The sequence below is a fragment of the Pongo pygmaeus genome, chromosome 19, assembly GCF_028885625.2.
Source record: "Pongo pygmaeus isolate AG05252 chromosome 19, NHGRI_mPonPyg2-v2.0_pri, whole genome shotgun sequence".
Classification (NCBI taxonomy): Eukaryota; Metazoa; Chordata; class Mammalia; order Primates; family Hominidae; genus Pongo; species Pongo pygmaeus.
In genome coordinates, this window is record NC_072392.2 from 18994862 (window position 1) to 19014549 (window position 19688).

At 51.1% G+C, this 19688-nt stretch overlaps 2 protein-coding genes across 10 annotated transcripts in view; both read left to right on the forward strand.

The window, feature by feature from the left end:
- FLCN (folliculin) overlaps positions 1-8811 on the forward strand; it is a 30114-nt gene extending 21303 nt beyond the window's left edge. For 8 of the 9 annotated variants that reach the window (XM_054459232.2, XM_054459217.2, XM_054459228.2 and 5 more), the window contains exons 12-14: positions 605-736; positions 831-936; positions 2056-3884. In XM_054459232.2, the coding sequence (XP_054315207.1) occupies positions 605-736; positions 831-936; positions 2056-2257 (440 nt within the window). In that variant the 3' untranslated portion in view covers positions 2258-3884. Of the gene's footprint in view, positions 1-604; positions 737-830; positions 937-2055; positions 3885-8771 lie in introns of those variants that run through there. The other variant, XM_063656573.1, reaches the window with a different exon arrangement.
- A 517-nt stretch (positions 8812-9328) lies between these two features.
- On the forward strand, positions 9329-14728 carry PLD6 (phospholipase D family member 6). The gene is made up of 2 exons (XM_054459234.2): positions 9329-9860; positions 12626-14728. The coding sequence occupies exons 1-2, from the start codon at positions 9434-9436 to the stop codon at positions 12871-12873; spliced, it is 675 nt and encodes a 224-aa protein (XP_054315209.1). The 5' UTR covers positions 9329-9433; the 3' UTR covers positions 12874-14728.
- The last annotated feature ends 4960 nt before the right edge of the window (positions 14729-19688 follow it).

The window sequence follows — 19688 nt, forward strand, 5'->3', positions numbered from 1 at the left end:
ATGGTCAGGGCTCAGCAAACCCCTGGTCTTTTGGTTTGGGGATGTCCAGGGGTCAGCCCCCCAGGCTCATCAGTGACTTCCCCCAGCACAGCTGTGAGCAGCAGCTGCTGACTCGTGGTCTGAGTGGAGCTGCCCTGAGCCCCCAGTCAGCACCCAGGCTGGGTCCTGACTCCCTGCGAGGCAGTGCCTTTTTTCCGGGTAGCATTGGAAACACAGGCTCTGGTTTCAAAGAGACTTCAAATTCTTACTACTACGAGCAGGTTATTTAACATCTCCAGGCCTGTTTCCCCATCTGTAGAATAGGGTCATGGTGAGACCACCCTCATAGGGCTGCTTAGCCAGAGGTAAATTGATGTATATAAAGTACTTTGTGATTATTGTAATATAATAAATTATTAGTTTAACTGAGACAAAAGTTAACCCTTAACTATTCATAAATAACCTGAAAGGTTTTAAATACCAAAGCATTGATCTGGGCCAGCCTTTTCACCAGCATCCTTCCCCACTGACCTGGGATGAGCAGAGTGGGGCCCGCGGTGGGCGAGCGCAGGGGAGGTGAGGAGCGTGGGGGAGGTGAGGAGCCATGGGCCTTGTGTTGTTACAGAGTTTGCTGTCATTGTGGAGGTCCACGCAGCCGCACGTTCCACCCTCCACCCTGTGGGGTGTGAGGATGACCAGTCTCTCAGCAAGTACGAGTTTGTGGTGACCAGCGGGAGCCCTGTAGCTGCAGACCGAGGTGGGTGCCCCCAGGCGGAGTGTCCTTTTTGTGAGAAGATGCTCTCGCCCTGCGCTAATGCCTGCTCTTGCTCTGCCCCCGCCCTTCTCCCCAGTGGGCCCCACCATCCTGAATAAGATTGAAGCGGCTCTGACCAACCAGAACCTGTCTGTGGATGTGGTGGACCAGTGCCTTGTCTGCCTCAAGGAGGAGTGGATGAAGTAAGCAACAGTGTGGGCGAGGCCCCTTTGCTTGCGACCCTGGAGGAAACCTGGAGCTGTTTCCAAAAGAGGAGCTGGGCCGTGGCCACTGAGGGAGGAGCCAAGAGAAGAGGTTGGGGGTGGGGTTCCAACTCCAGGTCCGCCACTGCAAAGCTCAGGTGGCCTCGGGAAGTGGTCATCATCTCTGCCCCCGGCTCCTGCATGGGGAGGTGGGGGTGGTGCCTGCGTTGGAGAGCGGTTGAGGCTTGGGCAAGGGCTCCACGCTCACAGGAGGGTTCATAATGGAAGCTCTGTCATCTGCTGTGCAATTAACTTCAAAACCTGAAAGCCCAGTAACCCATGCCCCCCCCAGCTTTTGTTTTTTTGTTTGTTTTTTTTTTTTTGAGTCAAAGTTGTGCTCTTATTGCCCAGGCTGGAGTGCAATGGCATGATCTTGGCTCACCACAACCTCTGCCTCCCGGGTTCAAGCGATTCTTCTGCCTCAGCCTCTGAAATAGCTGGGATTACAGGCACCCCCCACCATGCCTGGCTAATTTTCGTATTTTTAGTAGAGACGGGGTTTCAGCATGTTGGCCAGGCTGGTCTTGAACTCCTGACTTCGTGATCCGCCCACCTTGGCCTCCCAAAGTTCTGGGATTACAGGCGTGAGCCACTGCACCCGGCCCCCTGGGTTTGTTTTTTTTTTGTAAGCAAATTTATTTCCTCCTGCCTCGATTCTTGGTAGTTTTTTGGGTCAAATTTATTAATCAAACATTGTCCTGATTTAAAATCATGCAGTGAAGCTTAGGAGCAACGAGTGTCTTCCATGAGTTTAAGGAAGGTTTTTCTTTCTTCTTGGCCTCTTGACAACAGCTTGAGGGAGAGTGTGGGAAGCGCACAGGCCCCATACCCATACCCGACAGAGGGCCGAGCCCAGCCCCGACAGCTTCCCTTCCTTGCTGGGACACAGCTCCTTTCAGCAGTTCAGGGGCCGAGCCTGCTGCCCCAAGGGTGTGGATTCCAGCTCTGCCTGCACAGCTCCTGCTGGTGCCAAAGCCGTGTCACCCCTGGTTGGCCCCGTGACCAGGGCTCGAGGGATTGTGCTGTGGTGTATGAGTGTTTTGTTTTGGTTTTCTTCAGCAAAGTGAAGGTGCTTTTTAAGTTCACCAAGGTGGACAGTCGACCCAAAGAGGACACACACAAGCTGCTGAGCATCCTGGGTGCGTCCGAGGAAGACAATGTCAAGCTGCTGAAGTTCTGGATGACTGGCCTGAGCAAGACCTACAAGTCACACCTCATGTCCACAGTCCGCAGCCCCACAGCCTCGGAGTCTCGGAACTGACCTGTCACACACACCTGCCCGAAGACAGGGATGGCTGTCCACAGGCTCCTGCAGCCCTGTGAGAGGGACTGTCCCTTGAGTTTCTCAACTGCTGGAAGGAGCTGTGTCCCAGCAAGGAAGGGAAACCGTCAGGGCTGGGCTCGGCCCTGTCAGGTTTGGGGCTTGTGTACTTCCCACACTCTCCCTCAAGCCGTTGGAATCGCTGAAGATGGCAATGAAAGGCGGAGGGATGATGGGCTCTCTCTGTGTTCAGACCCCTTGGAGAGACACCTAGGAGGACAGCTTGCCTCTCAGGCCCCTTGTGGACTTAGACTCAAAACCCACAGGAGAAACAGGTCCGACTCGGTATGCAGTCGCAATAACATGTCCGCTCCTGAGGTTAACATTCAAGCGTTTCTACTTTGAAATTCAGCAAGAGTTTCTGGGCCTTATGTTTGAGGGTACCTTTTGCTGCAGTTGTGAATATTCAGTACATTGCCAGCTCTTGGTCACTGAGTGATTGAGTTAGGGCTCCGCAAGAGACTTTGGGGAGTGAAGTGGATCTGTTCCTCATCTTCCGGTCCTCTGAAATGTGTGTTCTGAAGCCATGGGGCTCATCTTCTGGGGTGTTCCCCTGCAGGTGCTGGTGAAGGTAACCTGGGGCTTAACGATGGAGCCCCTGATCATTTTTGCACAAGATAGGTTGCTGAGAGGTCAGCAAGCATCTGATTTGCCCAATCCCCTGGATATGGTGAGCCCCACCATGCTTTTATTCTGTATCGCTTTTGTCTTTATTGCCGCTTTCAACATTTACATTTGGTTACAGTTAACTATTTTCAGAGTGTGGTGATTGAAGACAATTTCATCATCCCACTGTACTTTTTTTTTTGAGAGGGAGTTTCACTCTTGTTGCCCAGGCTGGAGTGCAATGGCACGATCTTGGCTCACTGCAACCTCCGCCTCCTGGGTTCAAGCGATTCTCCTGCCTCAGCCTCCAGAGTAGCTGGGACTACAAGTGCGTGCCACCACACCCAGCTAATTTTTATTTTTATTTTTAATTTTTTTTGAGGTGGAGTCTCACTGTGTTTCCCAGGCTGGATTGCAGTGGTGCGATCTTGGCTCACTGCAAGCTCTGCCTCCCAGGTTCACGCCATTCTCCTGCCTCAGCCTCCTGAGTAGCTGGAACTACAGGTGCCCACCACCATGCCCAGCTAATTTTTGTATTTTTTAGTAGAGACAGGGTTTCACCGTGTTGGCCAGGCTGGTCTCAAACTCCTGATCTCAAGTGATCCACCCACCTCAGCCTCCCAAAGTGCTGGGATTACAAGCGTGAGCCACTCTGCCTGGCCTTTTTTTTTTTTTTTTTTTTTTTTTTTTTTAAAGAGATGGCATCTTGCTATGTCGTCCAGGCTGGTCTTGAACTCCTGAGTTCAAGCAGTCCTCCTGCTTCAACCTACAGCTACAGGTACTCCCCACTATACATTTTTAATAAGGATTAATGGCTCAGAGGGATTTTATGGTAGTTTTGATGATTTGTTTCTAGTTTTTTGTGTTTATATTTAACATGAAGACCAAGTTTATATAACTAGGTATCTGTATAATGCAACAACATTGGAACACAATAAAGATGTATTTTTGTAAATTGTTACCACATGGTTTTCTTGGTTTGATGCCTAATATTTATTTGTGCTCAGGCACAGGAATACTATGGTTAAGAAATAGCAGTGAGTCGGCTGGGCGCAGTGGCTTACGCCTGTAATCCCAGCACTTTGGGAGGCTGAGGCAGGCGGATCACGAGGTCAGGAGATCGAGACCATCCTGGCTAATATGGTGAAACCCTGTCTCTACTAAAAATAGAAAAATTAGCCAGGCGTGGTGGTGGGTGCCTGTAGTCCCAGCTACTCAGGAAGCTGAGGCAGGAGAATCGCTTTAACCCGGGAGGCAGAGGTTGCAGTGAGCCCAGATCACACCACTGCACTCCAGCCTTGGCAACAGAGTGAGACTCCGTCTCAAAAAACAAAACAAAACAAAATACCAGTGAGTGGCCAATTCGCACGGTTAAGCTGCTATAATGATCATAGACAATCTTCTCCAAGGTAGTCGTTGGAGTTGGTGTTGGAGAGAAGCAAACACTCATTTATCCCAAGGACGTCTGTTGAGTGTCCATGCCCATGTCCTTTTCATTTTGTTCAGCTTTAGGAAATGGCTCATCCCTTAATGATGATGATATTTAAAGACATGTCCATCTGAGAGGAAGATGGCTGGAATCACCCTGGGTGACCGTGGCAATCCCTAAAACAGCAGGGTTCACGGTTTAGTCATCTACCTCAAGTGGGAGGGGACCCCCTGGCCAGTGTGGGTCAAGGGAGAGATGACCACCCACTGTCCCCCCCGGCTTCGGGTACAGATTCCTCTGTTTCGTGCATGGCATTCCTGGGAACGTGGCTCTGTGCTCAGTTTTTGCCAGTTGTCTGCCAGTTTAGTGGCTGAATCCACTTGGCAAGTAGGAGCCCAGTGTAAGCTCTGCATTCACTTCAGGGGCATGTGTGACCTGGATTTCCCATGTCTAACAGTTCGCTGGCGAGGGGGCAGGCAGGGCCCTATGCCGACTGGTATTTTGTTTTTGTTTTTGTTTTTTGAGACAGAGTCTTGCTCCGTTGCCAGGCTGTAGTGCGGTGGTGTGATCTCGGCTCACTGCAAGCTCCGACTCCCTGGTTCAAGCAATTCTCCTGCCTCAGCCTCCTGAGTAAATGAGATTACAGGTACATGCCACCACACCCGGCTAATTTTTGTATTTTTAGTAGAGACGGGGTTTCACCATGTTGGCCACACTGGTCTCAAACTCCTGACCTTGTGTTGCGCCTGCCTCGGCCTCCCACAGTGCTGGAATTAGAGGGGTGAGCCACCGCACCCAGCCGCCGACTGGTGTTTCTAGGCAGCTGTGGGCTTTTTCTCCCCACGGGTATGCAGTTCTTGAAGATTTTTCCCATTGGTCATGAGTGCAGAAGAGCAGGAGGCTGAGCTGAACCTATGCCAGCCCAAGACCAGGCCAGACTCTGCTGTCCTTGTGAGGGAATAGGGGTTCCTGATTTTGTAGCTTTTCACACCAAGTGGAAGAGATAGAAAGCAAGTTTCAGATCTTGAACCTTCCCCATGTGTTTGAAGGCAGTCAAGGGTTTCCTGATTTTACATTCAAGATACTTACATTCAGGGCCAGGCGCGGTGGCTCACGCCTGTAATCCCAGCACTTTGGGAGGCCGAGGCAGGAGGATTGCCTGAGGCCAGGAGTTGGAGATCAGCCTGGCCAACATGGTGAAACCCCGTCTCTACTTAAAAAAAAAAAAAAAAAAAAAAAATTAGCCAGGCTGGTGATGTACACCTGTAGTCCCAGCTACTCAGGAGGCTGAGGCAGGAGAATCACTTGAGCTCTTATATATTTTGGAAATTAACCCCTTATCTGATAATATACTTTGTATAACCTTTTAAAAAATAAATTGTGTATATTTAAGGCACACGACATGATGTTATGAGTTACATACACACACATATATTAAAATGGTTATTATAGCCAGGCGCTGTGGCTCACATCTGTAATCCCAGCACTTTGGGAGGCCAAGGTGGGCGGATCACCTGAGGTGAGGTGTTCGAGACCAGCCTGGCCAACATGGTGAAACCCCGTCTCCACTAAACATACAAAAATTAGCCGGGCGTGGTGGTGGGTGCCTGTAATCCCAGCTAGTCAGGAGGCTGAGGCAGGAGAATCGCTTGAATCTGGGAGACGGAGGTTGCAGTGAGCCAAGATCACGTCACTGCTGACAGAGCAAGACTCCATCTGAAAAATAAATAAATAAATAAAAAACTAGGCTGGGTGCGGTGGCTCATGCCTGTAATCCCAGCGCTTTGGGAGGCCGAGGCGGGCGGATCACGAGGTCAGGAGATTGAGACCATCCTGGCTAACATGGTGAAACCCCATCTCTACTAAAAATACGAAAAATTAGCTGAGTGTGGTGGCGGGCACCTGTAGTCCCAGCTACTTGGGAGGCTGAGGCAGGAGAATGGCATGAACCCGGGAGGCAGAGCTTGCAGTGAGCTGAGATCGCGCCACTGCACTCCAGCCTGGGCAACAGAGCAAGACTCCGTCTCAAATAAATAAATAAACAAACAAACAAATAACTAAATGTTGTAACACAAAAAAGGATAAATGCTTAAGGTGATGGATATCCCATTTACCCTGACGTGATTATTACAAATTGCATGTCTGTACCAAAATATCTCATGTACCCGATAAATATATATACCTACTATATACCCACAAAATTAAAAATAGAAACTGGAAGACAAAAAATAAATAAAAGTCAAATAAAGCTTCTCATTTTGTTGTCTGCCTTTGGTAGATTTCCAGCCCTGAAGTGGCTGTTTTTGAAAACTGTTTTCCCCCAGTTTTATTTTTGTTTATCCCTCTCTGGAGGGATTTGAGTCCTCTCTGGAGGGATTTGAGTCCTCCTTTATACTTCCACAACTCCAAGTCCCTCCTCTCATTATCGTTTTAGATGAGGAAAGTGAAGCTCAGAAGAGATGAATCAATTTGTCCTAGACCATGCAGCTAGGAAGCCTGGGAGCCAGCACTAAACTCAAGTGTTCTTTTTCTTTGTTAAGAATTTTATTCGCCAGGCGCGGTGGCTCACGCCTGTAATTCCAGCACTTTGGGAGGCCGAGGCAGGCGGATCACGAGGTCAGGAGATCGAGACCATTCTGGCTAACACGATGAAACCCCCGTCTCTACTAAAAATACAAAAAAAAATTTAGCCGATGTGGTGGTGTGCACTTGTAGTCCCAGCTACTTGGGAGGCTGAGGCAGGAGAACTGCTTGAACCTAGGAGGTGAAGGTTGCAGTGAGCCGAGATCATGCCACTGCACTCCAGCCTGGGCGACAGAGCAAGACCTCATCTCAAAAAAAAAAAAAAAAAAAAAAAAAAAAAAAAAAAGGCCGGGCGCGGTGGCTCACGCTTGTAATCCCAACCCAACACTTTGGAAGGCCGAGGCAGGTGGATCATGAGGTCAGGAGTTCGAGACCAGCACGGCCAAGATGGTGAAACCCCGTCTCTACTAAAAATACAAAAATTAGCCAGGTGTGGTGGCGGGCGCCTGTAATCCCAGCTGCTCGGGAGGCTGAGGCAGAGACTCACTTGAACCCGGGAGGCAGAGGTTGCAGTGAGCCAAGATCACACCACTGCACACCAGCCTGGGTGAAAGAACGAGGATCCGTCTCAAAAAAAAAAAAAAAAAGAATTTTATTGACGTAATCACTGACATACATTTTTATTTACACCATACAATTTGACATATGTGTATATCCGTGAAACCACCACAGTCAACCTGATAAACACACATCCATCACTCCACTTCCTCGTGGCTTTGTTGGCCTCCAGGCTACACTGGTCTGCTTTCCCTCAGTCTAGTTTGCGTTTTCTAGAATTTTATGTAGATGGAATCATACAGTATGTACTCTTTTTGTCTGGCTTTTCCCACTCAGTATTGATGAAATTCATCCACGTCGTAGCACATGTGAGTACTGTTTTTTTTTTTGGAGGGGGGACAGGGTCTTGCTGTGTCACCCAGGCTGGAGTGCAATGGCATGATCTTGGCTCACTGCAACGTTAGTCTCCAGAGCTCAAGCGATTCTCCCACCTCAGCCTCCTGAGTAGCTGGGATTACAGGCACATGCCAGTGCACTCAGCTAATTTTTGTATTTTTTGGTAGAGACAGTGTTTCACCATGTTGGCCAGGCTGGTTTCAAATTCCTGAACTCAAGCTATCCTCCTGCCTCAGCCTCCCAAAGTTCTGGGATAACAGGCATGAACCACCGTGCCAGGCCACTTCATTCTATTTTATTGCTAAATAGCATTCCCTTGTATAGATATACGAAAGCTTATTTACCTATTTACCTGCTGACGTCTGTTTGGGTTGTTCTAGGCACATAAGCCTGCCAGGACACGTGCTTGTGTTAATGGATCCCGTCCTTTCTCCTAGCAGTGGGATAGCTGGATCATATGGAAGGTGCAAGTTTAATATTTTAATAAACTTTTAATTTAGAATAATTTGATTTACAGAAAAGTTTCGAGGATAGAACAGAGAGATCCATTTACCCCCACGCAGCTTCCTTTGTTAACCTTTTACATTCCTTTCATACATTTGTCAAAGCTAAGAAACTGACATTAGTACAATGCGATTAAGCTCCAGACTTTATTTGGCTCTCACCAGTTTTTCCGTGAATGCCTTCTTTCTGTTCCAGGATCCAGCCCAGAACACCACATTGCCCCGTTTCCCTGTGCCCCCGGCCCAGTGCCCTCGGCTGCCTTAGTCTCTTCCTCTGTTTATGCTTAAAGCAGGGCAGGCCTTCCAACAACGCCGGAGATACCGTTGGGCTGGGAAAAAAACCTTTAGGGGCCTAGCTCTGGGCCGCCACCGCCTGCAGTACGCTGGGTTCCAATGCTGCCTCCAGCTGTGTTGATTCCCTGATTATCTGTGTTCCCAGGTCATTCCCCAGCCCAGCCTAGCTGCTCCCAAGAAGACACTGAAGGTATGACCCCACATTTCCCGAGCAGCTCTGCTGTGCTCCATACGAGGAAAGCCGGGGTTGCTGTGGCTTCTAGCGCGGAGAGCAGTCTCTGGCCTGGGCAGGTGACGGGTGTGCTAGGGCCCGTGGCCCGCGGGTGTGCAAGTGCTGCCTGGTGGCGCGGGCTTGGGGACGCGGCTTGGCACGTGGTGGGAGGTGGAACCTGGAGGGCGTGGCCTGGCGCCTGGCTGGAAGGAAAATGTGGGGCGCGGCCTGGCGTTGGGGGTGGGGTGGGGCCTATGGCGGGGGGCGTGGCCTGGCGCGTGGAGGGAGGCGTGGTCACCTGTTGAGGGCTGGGGGCGGGCTGGTGGGAGGGGTGGGTTCAGCTTGGTGCGTGACAGTTGTGGGGGGCATGGCGCGGCCTAGCGCGTGGCCCTCGGGGGCTGAGGGCGTGACCTTGCACGTGGCCGTTGGTGGGGCGTCACGGGGGCGTGGCCTGGCGTGTGGCCATGGGGGGCTGGGCGTGGCCTGGCACGTGGCCGTTGGCGGCGCGTGACGGGGGCGTGGCCTGGCTGTCTGGGGCTGGGGGCGCGCAGACTCGGCTGCCGCGGCGTGGCCCGGGGTCCCGGGTCGGCGGCGGTATGGGGCGGTTGCGCTGGCAGGTGGCGGCCGCGGCGGCTGTGGGCCTGGCTCTGGCTCTGGAGGCGCTGCCCTGGGTGCTGCGCTGGCTGCGGTCCAGGCGGCGGCGGCCGCGGCGCGAGGTGCTGTTCTTCCCATCTCAGGTGACCTGTACCGAGGCCCTGCTGCGGGCCCCGGGCGCGGCGCTGGTCGGGCTCCCCGAGGGCTGCCCTTGCGGCCTGCCCCACGGCGAGAGCGCGCTAAGCCGCCTGCTGCGTGCCCTGCTGTCCGCCCGCGCCAGCCTGGAGCTCTGCCTGTTCGCCTTCTCCAGCCCGCAGCTGGGCCGCGCCGTGCAGTTGCTGCACCAGCGTGGGGTGCGAGTGCGGGTCGTCACCGACTGCGACTACATGGCCCTCAACGGCTCGCAAATCGGCCTGCTGCGCAAGGCAGGTAGGCCCGGCGGGGTCCAGGCGGAGAAGGCCGGCTTGACCCACGCGGGGTCCTAGGCAAAAGTGGACACTTAGGGGAGGGGGTCTGGGAACGGGCTGAGGCCTCATTTACTTTCCTCGTGGCTTTGTGGGGTCGGGGTGGTGTAACGCGGAGAAAGCAGAGCCCCCACAGAAGGTCTAGCCGGCTGCGCGGACATAAGCGAGCCACGCCCTCGGTGCCTCCGCGATGGGGGCGGTTCTCTAAGTGACCTGTCCCGGCATGCTGGAAGCAGGTGGGCCTGCGTGTGCCGGGTTCTAACCGCCTCTAGGCGGAGCAGGCTCCCCAAGCAACTCCTCGGGCGCCGCCAGCGGAGTTTTCATGACTGCTGCAGCCGGGTCCCGCCCTCCCACAGGCTGCCGGAGACCCCCGGACAGCTTCTGGTAACCTGGATCCTGCTGGCCGGGGAGCTAGACGCCAGGGTTGTGCTTGGACTTCCAGACTGAAGGGCTCTGGGGAGAGGCGGCCACCTGCTGCCGAGTGAATCTCAGGCCACCGGGCTCTGGGAGACCTAAACATATGTTCTAGAAAGCAGCGCCAGAACGTTCTGTTGTTTTCCCAGCTGCAAAAGGAGGGGAACACATATCTCTCTAGCGGGGGCGCGTCTCTCATGGGGTGGGGACAGAAGGGACCAGGAAATGTGAATAATTGGGATCCTTGTCCCACCTGAAGATTCTCAGTCCATCCTAGCCCAGTTCGGCGGCCCAGCCTGCTCTTGCCTTTTGTGTATTTGCACCCACAGACTCTTGGGCTTCTCTCTGTCTCCGTCACTCAGGCACCCAGAAAGTCACGCCTGCACGTGCAACCGTTGGATCTGATAATTCTGGTGGCCGCAGTGACCGAGAGACGTGTGGAGCCCTGGGAATCGTCCAGGCTGGGCAGTGGTCACCGCCGCGCTGTTCCTTCTGCACAGCCGTAGCCTCTTGTTGACTTGGGCCTCAGAGCAGCCTCTCCAGAGTCAGCCGGGGTCCCTCCCTGCTCTGGCTGGTGTGGGGCATGTTGCACGCCATGTGGGAGCAGAATGGGGCACGTGGTTTTCCTATTGAGGTTGTCTCCTCCTCTTTGGGGCAGCCACAAGAGCTGTCCTCCCGTGTGTTGATCATTTTAACGGGAGGTTTGGGGACCTCCAGGCGTGCACAATACAGTTCTGTTTGAGTCACTTTTAGAGTCGTAGAAGCTGAGGTTGGTGAAGACCCTTCAAGGGCCCCTAGACCAAGGTCCCATCGGATCCCCTCTGGGGTGGCCTCCCAGCGTCCTTGCTGAGTTCGGGGCTGTCCAGTGGCATTCATCTGTTCAAGGAATGTCCCCTCTGTGCCAGTATTTGTGAGGAGCTGGAACATCCTAGGGCACAAGGCCAGGTTCCCACGGAGATGCCGACTAAGTCACAAATATTTCATTTAGGGCACTAAGAAGGGCCAAGACAACTTCATAAAGCAGGGTAGGGAGGCAGTGGTGTGGGAGGAAGTGGCGTGGGCCAGGTCAGCTGCCCAGGGGCAGGGACACTCAGGGCAGGGAGCTTGCTGACACGAGTGGACTGTCCGGAGGGAGAGGCATGCGGCTGGAAGGGGCAGCAGCACAGACGCCCTGGGTCACAGACTGACTTCCTTGTGAGGAACGGCAGGGAGTCCTCTGTGGCCAGAGGTGGCGGGCCTCGGGGAGGGGACGGGGAGGTGGGCAGTGGATCCCAGCGGAGGCAGGCGGTGTCGGCAATGGTGGGGTTTTAGACTGCCCACCGTGTGGAGGAATGTGTTTGGAGGGCTGTGCCGACAGGACGTGCTGGAAGTGTGGCCACAGTGTGAGAAGACGGGCTGGCTCCCCGAGGTAAGGGAGCCATCGCGTCTTCATCCTGCCAGGCCCAATTCAGGGGGCACAATTAAATATGAGTTCCATGCACAGGGAGTGATTTTTAGGGTATGTTCCCAGTACTCCATGGGACACACTTCCCTTCAAAGATTACTCTCTATCTGAAATTCCATTTAACTTGGATGTCCTGTATTTTGATTCGGAAAGTCTGGTGACTGTGTTCCATGGCAGCCTGTTTAAAACTTCTTTTAAACCCCATTTCTGACGGCCTCATTCCTTGAGCAGGTCGTGAGTGAGGCAGTGTTATTCCAGAGGAGACAGACACAGGCCCTTCCCAAGAGGAGTTTGAAAGCTGGGAAGAGCAGAGGCCGGGATGCCTGGTTCTTCCGTGAAGGAAGCAGGGGGGTGCGGAAGAGGAGAATTCATTTGTGCGTTGTCAAGGCCCTTCCTGCCTTGGTGGCCGAGGTTGTGCCAGCAAATTGGGCTCTGCTCCCAGATGCCAGGGCCTCTCTGGGCAGAGTGGGCACGGCTCTCAGCCTTAGCTGTGGAAGAGTCAGAACCTGAAGGCTCACACACTGTCTTTGCCCTGGTCACCTCTGACTGGGTTAGTGACAGCCTTGGCAGCAACCAGTAACCCCGAAGGGACATACTGGCTGGCATAGACTCGGAGGTGTGGTCTCACCCAGACCACGGCCTGCCCAGTCCCCCGTAGCCTGTGTGTGATGCTCTGGCCCCATGTGTGATGTCCCCTCTGTGGTTCTCAGTGTCCCTCCTGGGAGCTTAGCCACCACCACTCTGTGAAAGCATGGCGGGCTTTCCTGGCCCACCAAACTGGAAACATATAGTAAAGCCTGTAACCCCCAGGAACAGTCCACACTGGAGGTGGGACTCCTGCATGAAATGAAATCACCTTGTCCTTTCTGCAGGGATCCAGGTCCGGCACGATCAAGACCTGGGCTACATGCATCACAAGTTTGCCATCGTGGACAAGAGGGTGCTCATCACTGGCTCGCTCAACTGGACCACGCAAGCCATCCAGAACAACAGGGAGAACGTTCTCATCATGGAGGATGACGAGTACGTGCGGGTTTTTCTGGAAGAATTTGAGCGCATCTGGGAAGAGTTTAACCCTACAAAGTATACCTTTTTCCCACAAAAAAGGAAAAGTCACTGAAGCTGTGCCCCACCTGTCTCCAGAGCTGGAGGGAGATTGCTTTCATGGCACAGAACTTGCAGCACCTCCAGCCAAAACCAAACCTAACCAAGAATGGGGCTGAGCCCTCCCTGCGGGCTGCTGTGCGTTCTGAGGGAGGGAGACCTCAGCACTAGAAAAAAATCGTTAAACCAAAGTCTCGTCTATTAGAATACTAAATTGAACTAAAGAAGGTTAGGAAAGGGAAATTTCTGTTACTTCAGGTCAGTTATTTCGGGCCAGACCTTTTTTTTGCTCCTTTGCCAAAATAACTTCAGTGACAACCTGCCACGGGGTGCTTTCAGGAGTGTAGTCCGTATCTTGGTTTGGAATCGAAGCTTCCGCCACAGCACAGAAAAGGCACAGTGCCTCTTCCAGGTCGATCCCATTCCCTTCCCTGATTCTAGAAAAGTCCCTTCTGCTTTGGCTGACGTGGGCCCTGTCAGCATCTCCCTGAGAGTTCGTCCCTCTCTCCATGTGGCACGACTGGGGTTGGTTGGGGCTGACAGTCTCTTTGTCCCTCACAGTCTGCCCCTGTCAGGGCTCGGTCCTCAGAGTAGGGAAAGGAAATGGAAGTCAGGAGGAAGGGAAGATGTGAGTGTGCGGTGCGGGTGACAAAAGCAGCCTTCGGGGCAACCCCATGAGCGTCATTGCCACCAAAGGCTGGCTGTTCCCTTGCTTCCTTGCATAATTGGTCTTTAAAACCAGTATGCACGCCAGTGCCAAGCTCTGCAGCAGCCTGTCCTTGGGTAGTAAGTGCTGTGGTCTGTCAGGACTGATGGCCAGCAGCTGTTTCTATTTCCATGTTGGGCTTTTAACTTTTTTTTTTTTTTGAGATGGAGTCTCACTCTGTGGCCCAGGCTGGAGTGCAGTGGCGCAACCTCGGCTCACTGCGTTCTCTGCCTCCTGGGTTCAAGCGATTCTGCTGCCTCAGCGTCCCGAGTAGCTGGGATTACAGGTGCTTGCCACAACACCTGGCTAATTTTTTTTTTTTTTTTTTTTTTTGGTATTTTTAGTAGAGACAGGGTTTCACCATGGTGGTTAGGCTGGTCTCAAACTCCTGACCTCAAGTGATCCACCCACTTCCACCTCCCAAAGGCGGGATTGCAGGTGTGAGCCGCCATGCCCGGCCGGGCTTTTAACTTTTAACGTCCTAATGTTTAAGGTAATTTTGTTGTGTGTTTAGAAGTGACCTTACCTTTAACACCTGTGGAGTTAGTGCGTGCACATTGCTGGCTCAGCGTAACCCATCACGGGACTGGAGGAGAGCAGAGGTGGGAAGAGGAGAGCAGCTTCAGGCCGTGGTGTCTCCCACGTCTGTGTTCTTATTTGCAGCTCAGGGTTTGCATTCCCAGGTAGAACGGGTGTCATACATTGTGAAATGTTCCAGGTTATTCGTTTATAATGTGTATGTCATATACAGGTAGCTCCAATGACGTCTGAAGTTGTGACTTCACCATCTTGTCATATTTCTGTATGATGAGCCCCAGGGCCCGTCCTGAGGTCTGCTAGCCATATGCTTAGTTTCACCTCCCCAACCCACGCTGGCATTACCACCCAGAGACCCTTCAGTGCTGTGTGTTTTTCCTTTTTAGGGTTACTTTTGACTCACAGTGTTAGGCAAGCCAGCTTGGAAGTTAACTTTTAAGAAAATTCAATTGAAGCTGTAAAGTATAATATACAGATTGGAAGTCACCAGAAATTGTTTTAGTTTGTGAATTCCCACAGTGTATGTTCTGAAAGGAAAATGGGAGAGCTTGTAAAGCATCTACTAAATGCGAAGCTGCATGACCCTGGACTTCTGGCACATCTGAATAAACATGTTCTTATTCTGGAATGTGAGCGCTGCGTGTCTTTGCCTTAGCTTGCTGCTAAATCATTCAAATAGGGGCTACTCTTTGTTAAATATAACTTTTGGGGGGCAGTATACAGCTATTTAGAAACTGTTGGTCAAAGAACAGGAGACTCAAAGAGAAGTAAAACTTTAAGCTGTTATTTGGGTGAAGGAAATAAGGTATACAGTGGTCCATTTTTAAGACTAAGTGCCTTGAATCGGCTTCGGTCAGCAAACTACGGAAGAAACGGGATGTACTAGGCCCCTCAGGCTAGCCGATGCCTTGTTGGCTTCCCCCTCCGCCCCCTTCTCCCTTCCTTAGTTGCCCTCAACCGAACCAAAAAAGTTTAACATGAAAGTTTACTGGCCTGCAAAATAGCTCGCTTTGTCTGTTCCTACCAGCCGGCCTAGCTACTTAGGTCATAAGTCAAATACTTGAAGAGCCCCTAAGCAGACTAAGATTGCAATGCACTGTGGGTTGTAACAAAATGCAACAAGACAACCCTAAAAAAAAAAAACAAAAAACCTAAAGCCCCCGCCTAACAACCAATAAGCAATGTCTGGGAAGACTGTGACCCCATAGTACTCAGCCTGTAAGGAAGGAGGAGCCTGCACACTAGGGGATAAATTGCTTGTTGAAACTGTGCTGGGTGTGCCTGCTCATCAGACACCCGATCTTGGAAGACCGTTATTAAAAGTATAGAAGTATAGAAGATCCTTGGCCCACACACAAAGATTGCTGTGCCAGTAATAGGCAGGCATGCCCAGGAAACCCTAGAACTGCAGGCCGGCCTCTGCTCCAACACCTGAGGTAAGTGATGCTAGAAGGCAGGGGTTCGCTGAAGATGAGGGCTGGGGAGGGGGTTGTGTAGTGTGTGTGTCACCTGAAGCCTCTTTTTGCCTACAAGATTGTCTCGGCTCCTCCCAGAGAGAAACTTTAAAAGAAGTAATAAATTCGCCAAGTAGGCTCAGCAGTCACAAAAGAGGCTCTAGGAAGATTCCCCTCTAATTGCCCTCTTCTCTTGGGATGGGCTCTCATCAGCTTAGTGGTTTGGGTTCAATGTTAACTATGTGGGCAGTGATACAGCTTGAGAATGGTGAAACCCCATCTCTACTAAAAATAAAAAAAATTAGCCGGGCGTGGTGGCGGGCGCCTGTAGTCCCAGCTGCTCGGGAGGCTGAGGCAGGAGAATGGCGTGAACCCGGGAGGCCCAGCTTGCAGTGAGCCGAGATCACGCCACTGCACTCCAGGCTGGGAGACACAGAGCAAGACTCCGTCTCAAAAAAAAAAAAAAAAAAAAAAAGATCGGTCTGGGCAACATGGCAAAACTCTGTCTCTACTAAAAATACAAAAATTAGCTGGGAGTGGTGGTGTGTACCTGTAGTCCCAGCTACTCGGGAGTCTGAGAAAGGAGAATTGCTTGAACCCGGGAGGTGGGGGCTGCAGTGAGCCAAGCTCACGCCACTGCACTCCAGCCTGGGTGACAGAGCTTGACTCTGTCTCAAAACAAAAAGTTCTGATAGTACCATATGCCCTTAACAGTCTGCCCACACTGTTGAATATTCCTAGGTTGTTGGAATGAACCAGTGCAACGATGCCATATTTTAAAGCACTATGTTGGTTCTATAGGGTTTTTGTTTCCTTTTGAGATGGAGTTTTCGCTCTTGTCCCCCAGGCTGGAGTGTAATGGTGCAATCTGGGCTCACAGCAACCTCCGCCTCTCGGGTTCAAGCGATTCTCCTGCCTCAGCCTCCTGAGTAGCTGGGATTACAGGCATGTGCCACCACCAAGTCCAGCTAATTTTGTGTGTGTGTGTGTGTATTTTTAGTAGAGACGGGGTTTCGCCACGTTGGCCAGACTTGTCTCGAACTCCCGACCTCAGGTGATCCGCCTGCCTCGGCCTCCCAAAGTGCTGGGATTACAGGCATGAGCCACCGCGCCCAGCCAGTTCTATAGGTTTTTAAAGCAACCCACAATTTTGTTTTTGAGGCAGAGTCTCTCTCTGTCGCCCAGGCTGGAGTGCAATGGCGCGATCTCAGCTCACGGCAACCTCCGCCTCTCGGGTTCAAGTGATTCTCCTGCCTCAGCCTCCTGAGTAGCTGGGATTACAGGTGTCCACCACTACGCCTGGCTAATTTTTGTATTTTTAGTAGAGATGGGGTTTCACTATGTTGGCCAGGCTGGTCTCGAACTCCTAACCTCATAATCTGCCCTCCTCGGCCTCCCAGAGTGCTGGGATTACCAGTGTGAGCCACTGTGCCCGGCCCAATTTTTTTTTTTCAGTCTGATCCAACAGAGTATATTCATGTCAATTTCAGTTTACAGTCCTTGCAGTCCCATCAGTCTGTGAGATTATGCCCAGGTCATCCACACTGGAGGTCTGAAAATGTTCTTAGTTGTACTCTAGTTTCACTAGCTGCAAAGTTTTCTGGGATAGTCTCAGTCACTTGAATGCTTTAAAGATGAAGCCCAAAGAACCATGGAGATGACTTTAGAGGCATTAACAATGAGCAGCAGAGGCAGCCCTGGGCAGAGCCCATCTGGTGTCGCTGGGAGTGACATGCATGAGAGACATCCTACTTTGGGTCCAAGTGGAGGTGCTGACTCAGGGCAGCTGCTACAGTGTGGCTACTAGAGGATCCTTCTCCAGCCTCAGAAATTGAAGCTAAGAATGGACCATTTTCCGAAATTTCATCATGAAGATCCTTACACTCAAAATCTTAAGGTGGCCGGGCGTGGTGGCTCACGCCTGTAATCCCAGCACTTTGGGAGGCCGAGGCGGGCAGATCACGAGGTCAGGAGATCAAGACCATCCTGGCCAACATGGTGAAACCCCGTGTCTACTAAAAATACAAAAAATTAGCCGGGCGTGGTGGCGGACACCTGTAGTCCCAGCTACTTGGGAGGCTGAGGCAGGAGAATGCTGTGAACCCAGGAGGCGGAGCTTGCAGTGAGCCGAGATGGCGCCACTACACTCCAGCCTGGGCGACAGAGCGTGACTTCATCTAAAAAAAAAAAAACAAAAAAACTTAAGGTGATGGGTTTCCCCATGACTCTTTTCAAGACCACAGCCGACGCCTTTAAAATCATAGCTGGCTTATGTGTCAACATGTATTCTCACACTCAAATTTCAGAATAAGGCATGAGGTGGATGTATGTGATGGCACCAACTCCGCTTTCTCTTTTCTAGTGACCACTCAGGCCCTGCCTGCACCTATTCTTACTCATTTTAGGGCTCTGTCCATTACTCTGAGCCTTCAACCTGCAGCTCTGCTTTTCGCTGTCTGCAGATGCTAAAGAAAGGCGTCACCAAAGGCCCCGGGCTGCTGGCTGCGATAAGCACCGATGGGAGCTGCCAGGGTCCAACCCAGTTTTTAAAAACACACTTGATCAAGATTGACATACCATAAAATCCGCACGTTAAAAGCATGAGATTCAGTAGTGGGTTTTAGTATATTAACAAAGTTGTGTAACCATCACCCCAAAAAGAAACACTGTTCCAGTAGCAGTCACTCCCCATTCCCTACTGCCCTCCAGCTCCTGGCAATCACTAGTCTACTTTGTCTCATAGATTTGCCTACTCTGGGCATTTCATAGAAATGGAATCCTCTCTGCAGCCTTTTGTCTCTGCCTTCTTCACCTCGCGTCATGCTTCAAGGGAATCTGTGCTGCAGCATGTTTCAGCACCTCATTTGTTAGTTTGGCTGAATAACATTCCATTGTATGGAAAACACATTTTGTTTGCCCATTCATTCGTTGGTGGGAATTTGGGTTATTTCTACCTTTTGGCTGTTATGAATAATGCTGCTATAAACATTTGTGTACAAGTGTTTGCACAGACATGTTTTCATTTCTTTAGTATACACCTAGGAGTGAAATTATTGTGTCATATAACACTATTTAACCATTTGAGAAACTGCTAGACTTTTTCCAAAATGGAAGTATCATTTTATATTCCCACCAGCAGTGAATGAGGGTTCCTTTTCCTCCACATCCTCGCCAACATATAGCATGATCTAACTTTCTGATCATAGCCCTTCTAGTGGGTGTGGTGTCTCATTGTGGTTTTGACTTGCATTTCTAATGACTAAAGATGATGAATGTCTTTTCATGAGCTTATTGGCCATTTGTATGTCATCTTTGAAGAAATGTCTATTCAAATCCTTTGCCCATTTTTTTGGGTTGTCTTTTTATTGTGGAGTTTTAAGAGTTCTTTGTATATGTTCTGGATACAAGAATCCCTTAACAGACACATAATTTGCAAGCTGAGGACAGTGGCCAACGCCTGTAATCCCAACACTTTAGGAGGTCGAGGCGGGAGGATTGCTTGACCTCAGGAGTTCGAGACTAGCTTGGACAACATAGCAAGATCTTGTCTCTACCAAAAATAAAAAATAAAAATAAGATTAGCTGGGCATAGTGACACACTTCTGTAGTCTGAGCTACTCAGGAGGCTGAGGTGGGAGGATCACTTGAGCCTGGGAAATTGAGGCTGCACTCCAGCCTGGGCAACAGAGCAAGACCCTATCTCAAAGAAAAAAAAGTGATTTGCAAATGTTTCCCTTCTTTGGGTAATAGGTCTTGATGGAATTGTTTGTAGCATGTAAGCTTTTGATTTTGGCATAATCTATTAATATTTTTACAGTTGTTGCTTGTGCTTTGGTGTCATAGCTAAGAAACCATTGCCCAACCTAAGGTCACAAAGATTTGCTCCTATGTTTTTTTCTGTCATATATATAATTTTTTTTTTTGAGACAGTCTCACTCTGTTGCCCAGGCTGGAGTGCAGTGGTGCAATCTCAACTCACTGCAACCTCCACCTTCCAGGTTCAAATGATTCTCCTGCCTCAGCCTCCCAAGTTGCTGGGACTACAGGCGCCCACCATCACGCCCAGCTAATTTTTGTATTTTTAGTACAGACGGGGTTTTGCTATGTTGGCCAGGCTTGGTTTCGAACTCCTGA

What these genes read in the sequence shown, in the direction of transcription:
- PLD6 (XM_054459234.2), top strand. Translation starts at nt 9,434, where the DNA reads ATGGGGCGGTTGCGCTGGCAGGTGGCGGCCGCGGCGGCTGTGGGCCTG. An exon ending in CGGCCTGCTGCGCAAGGCAG is followed by an intron (nt 9,861 to 12,625) that starts GTAGGCCCGGCG and finishes TCCTTTCTGCAG; the next exon opens with GGATCCAGGTCCGGCACGAT.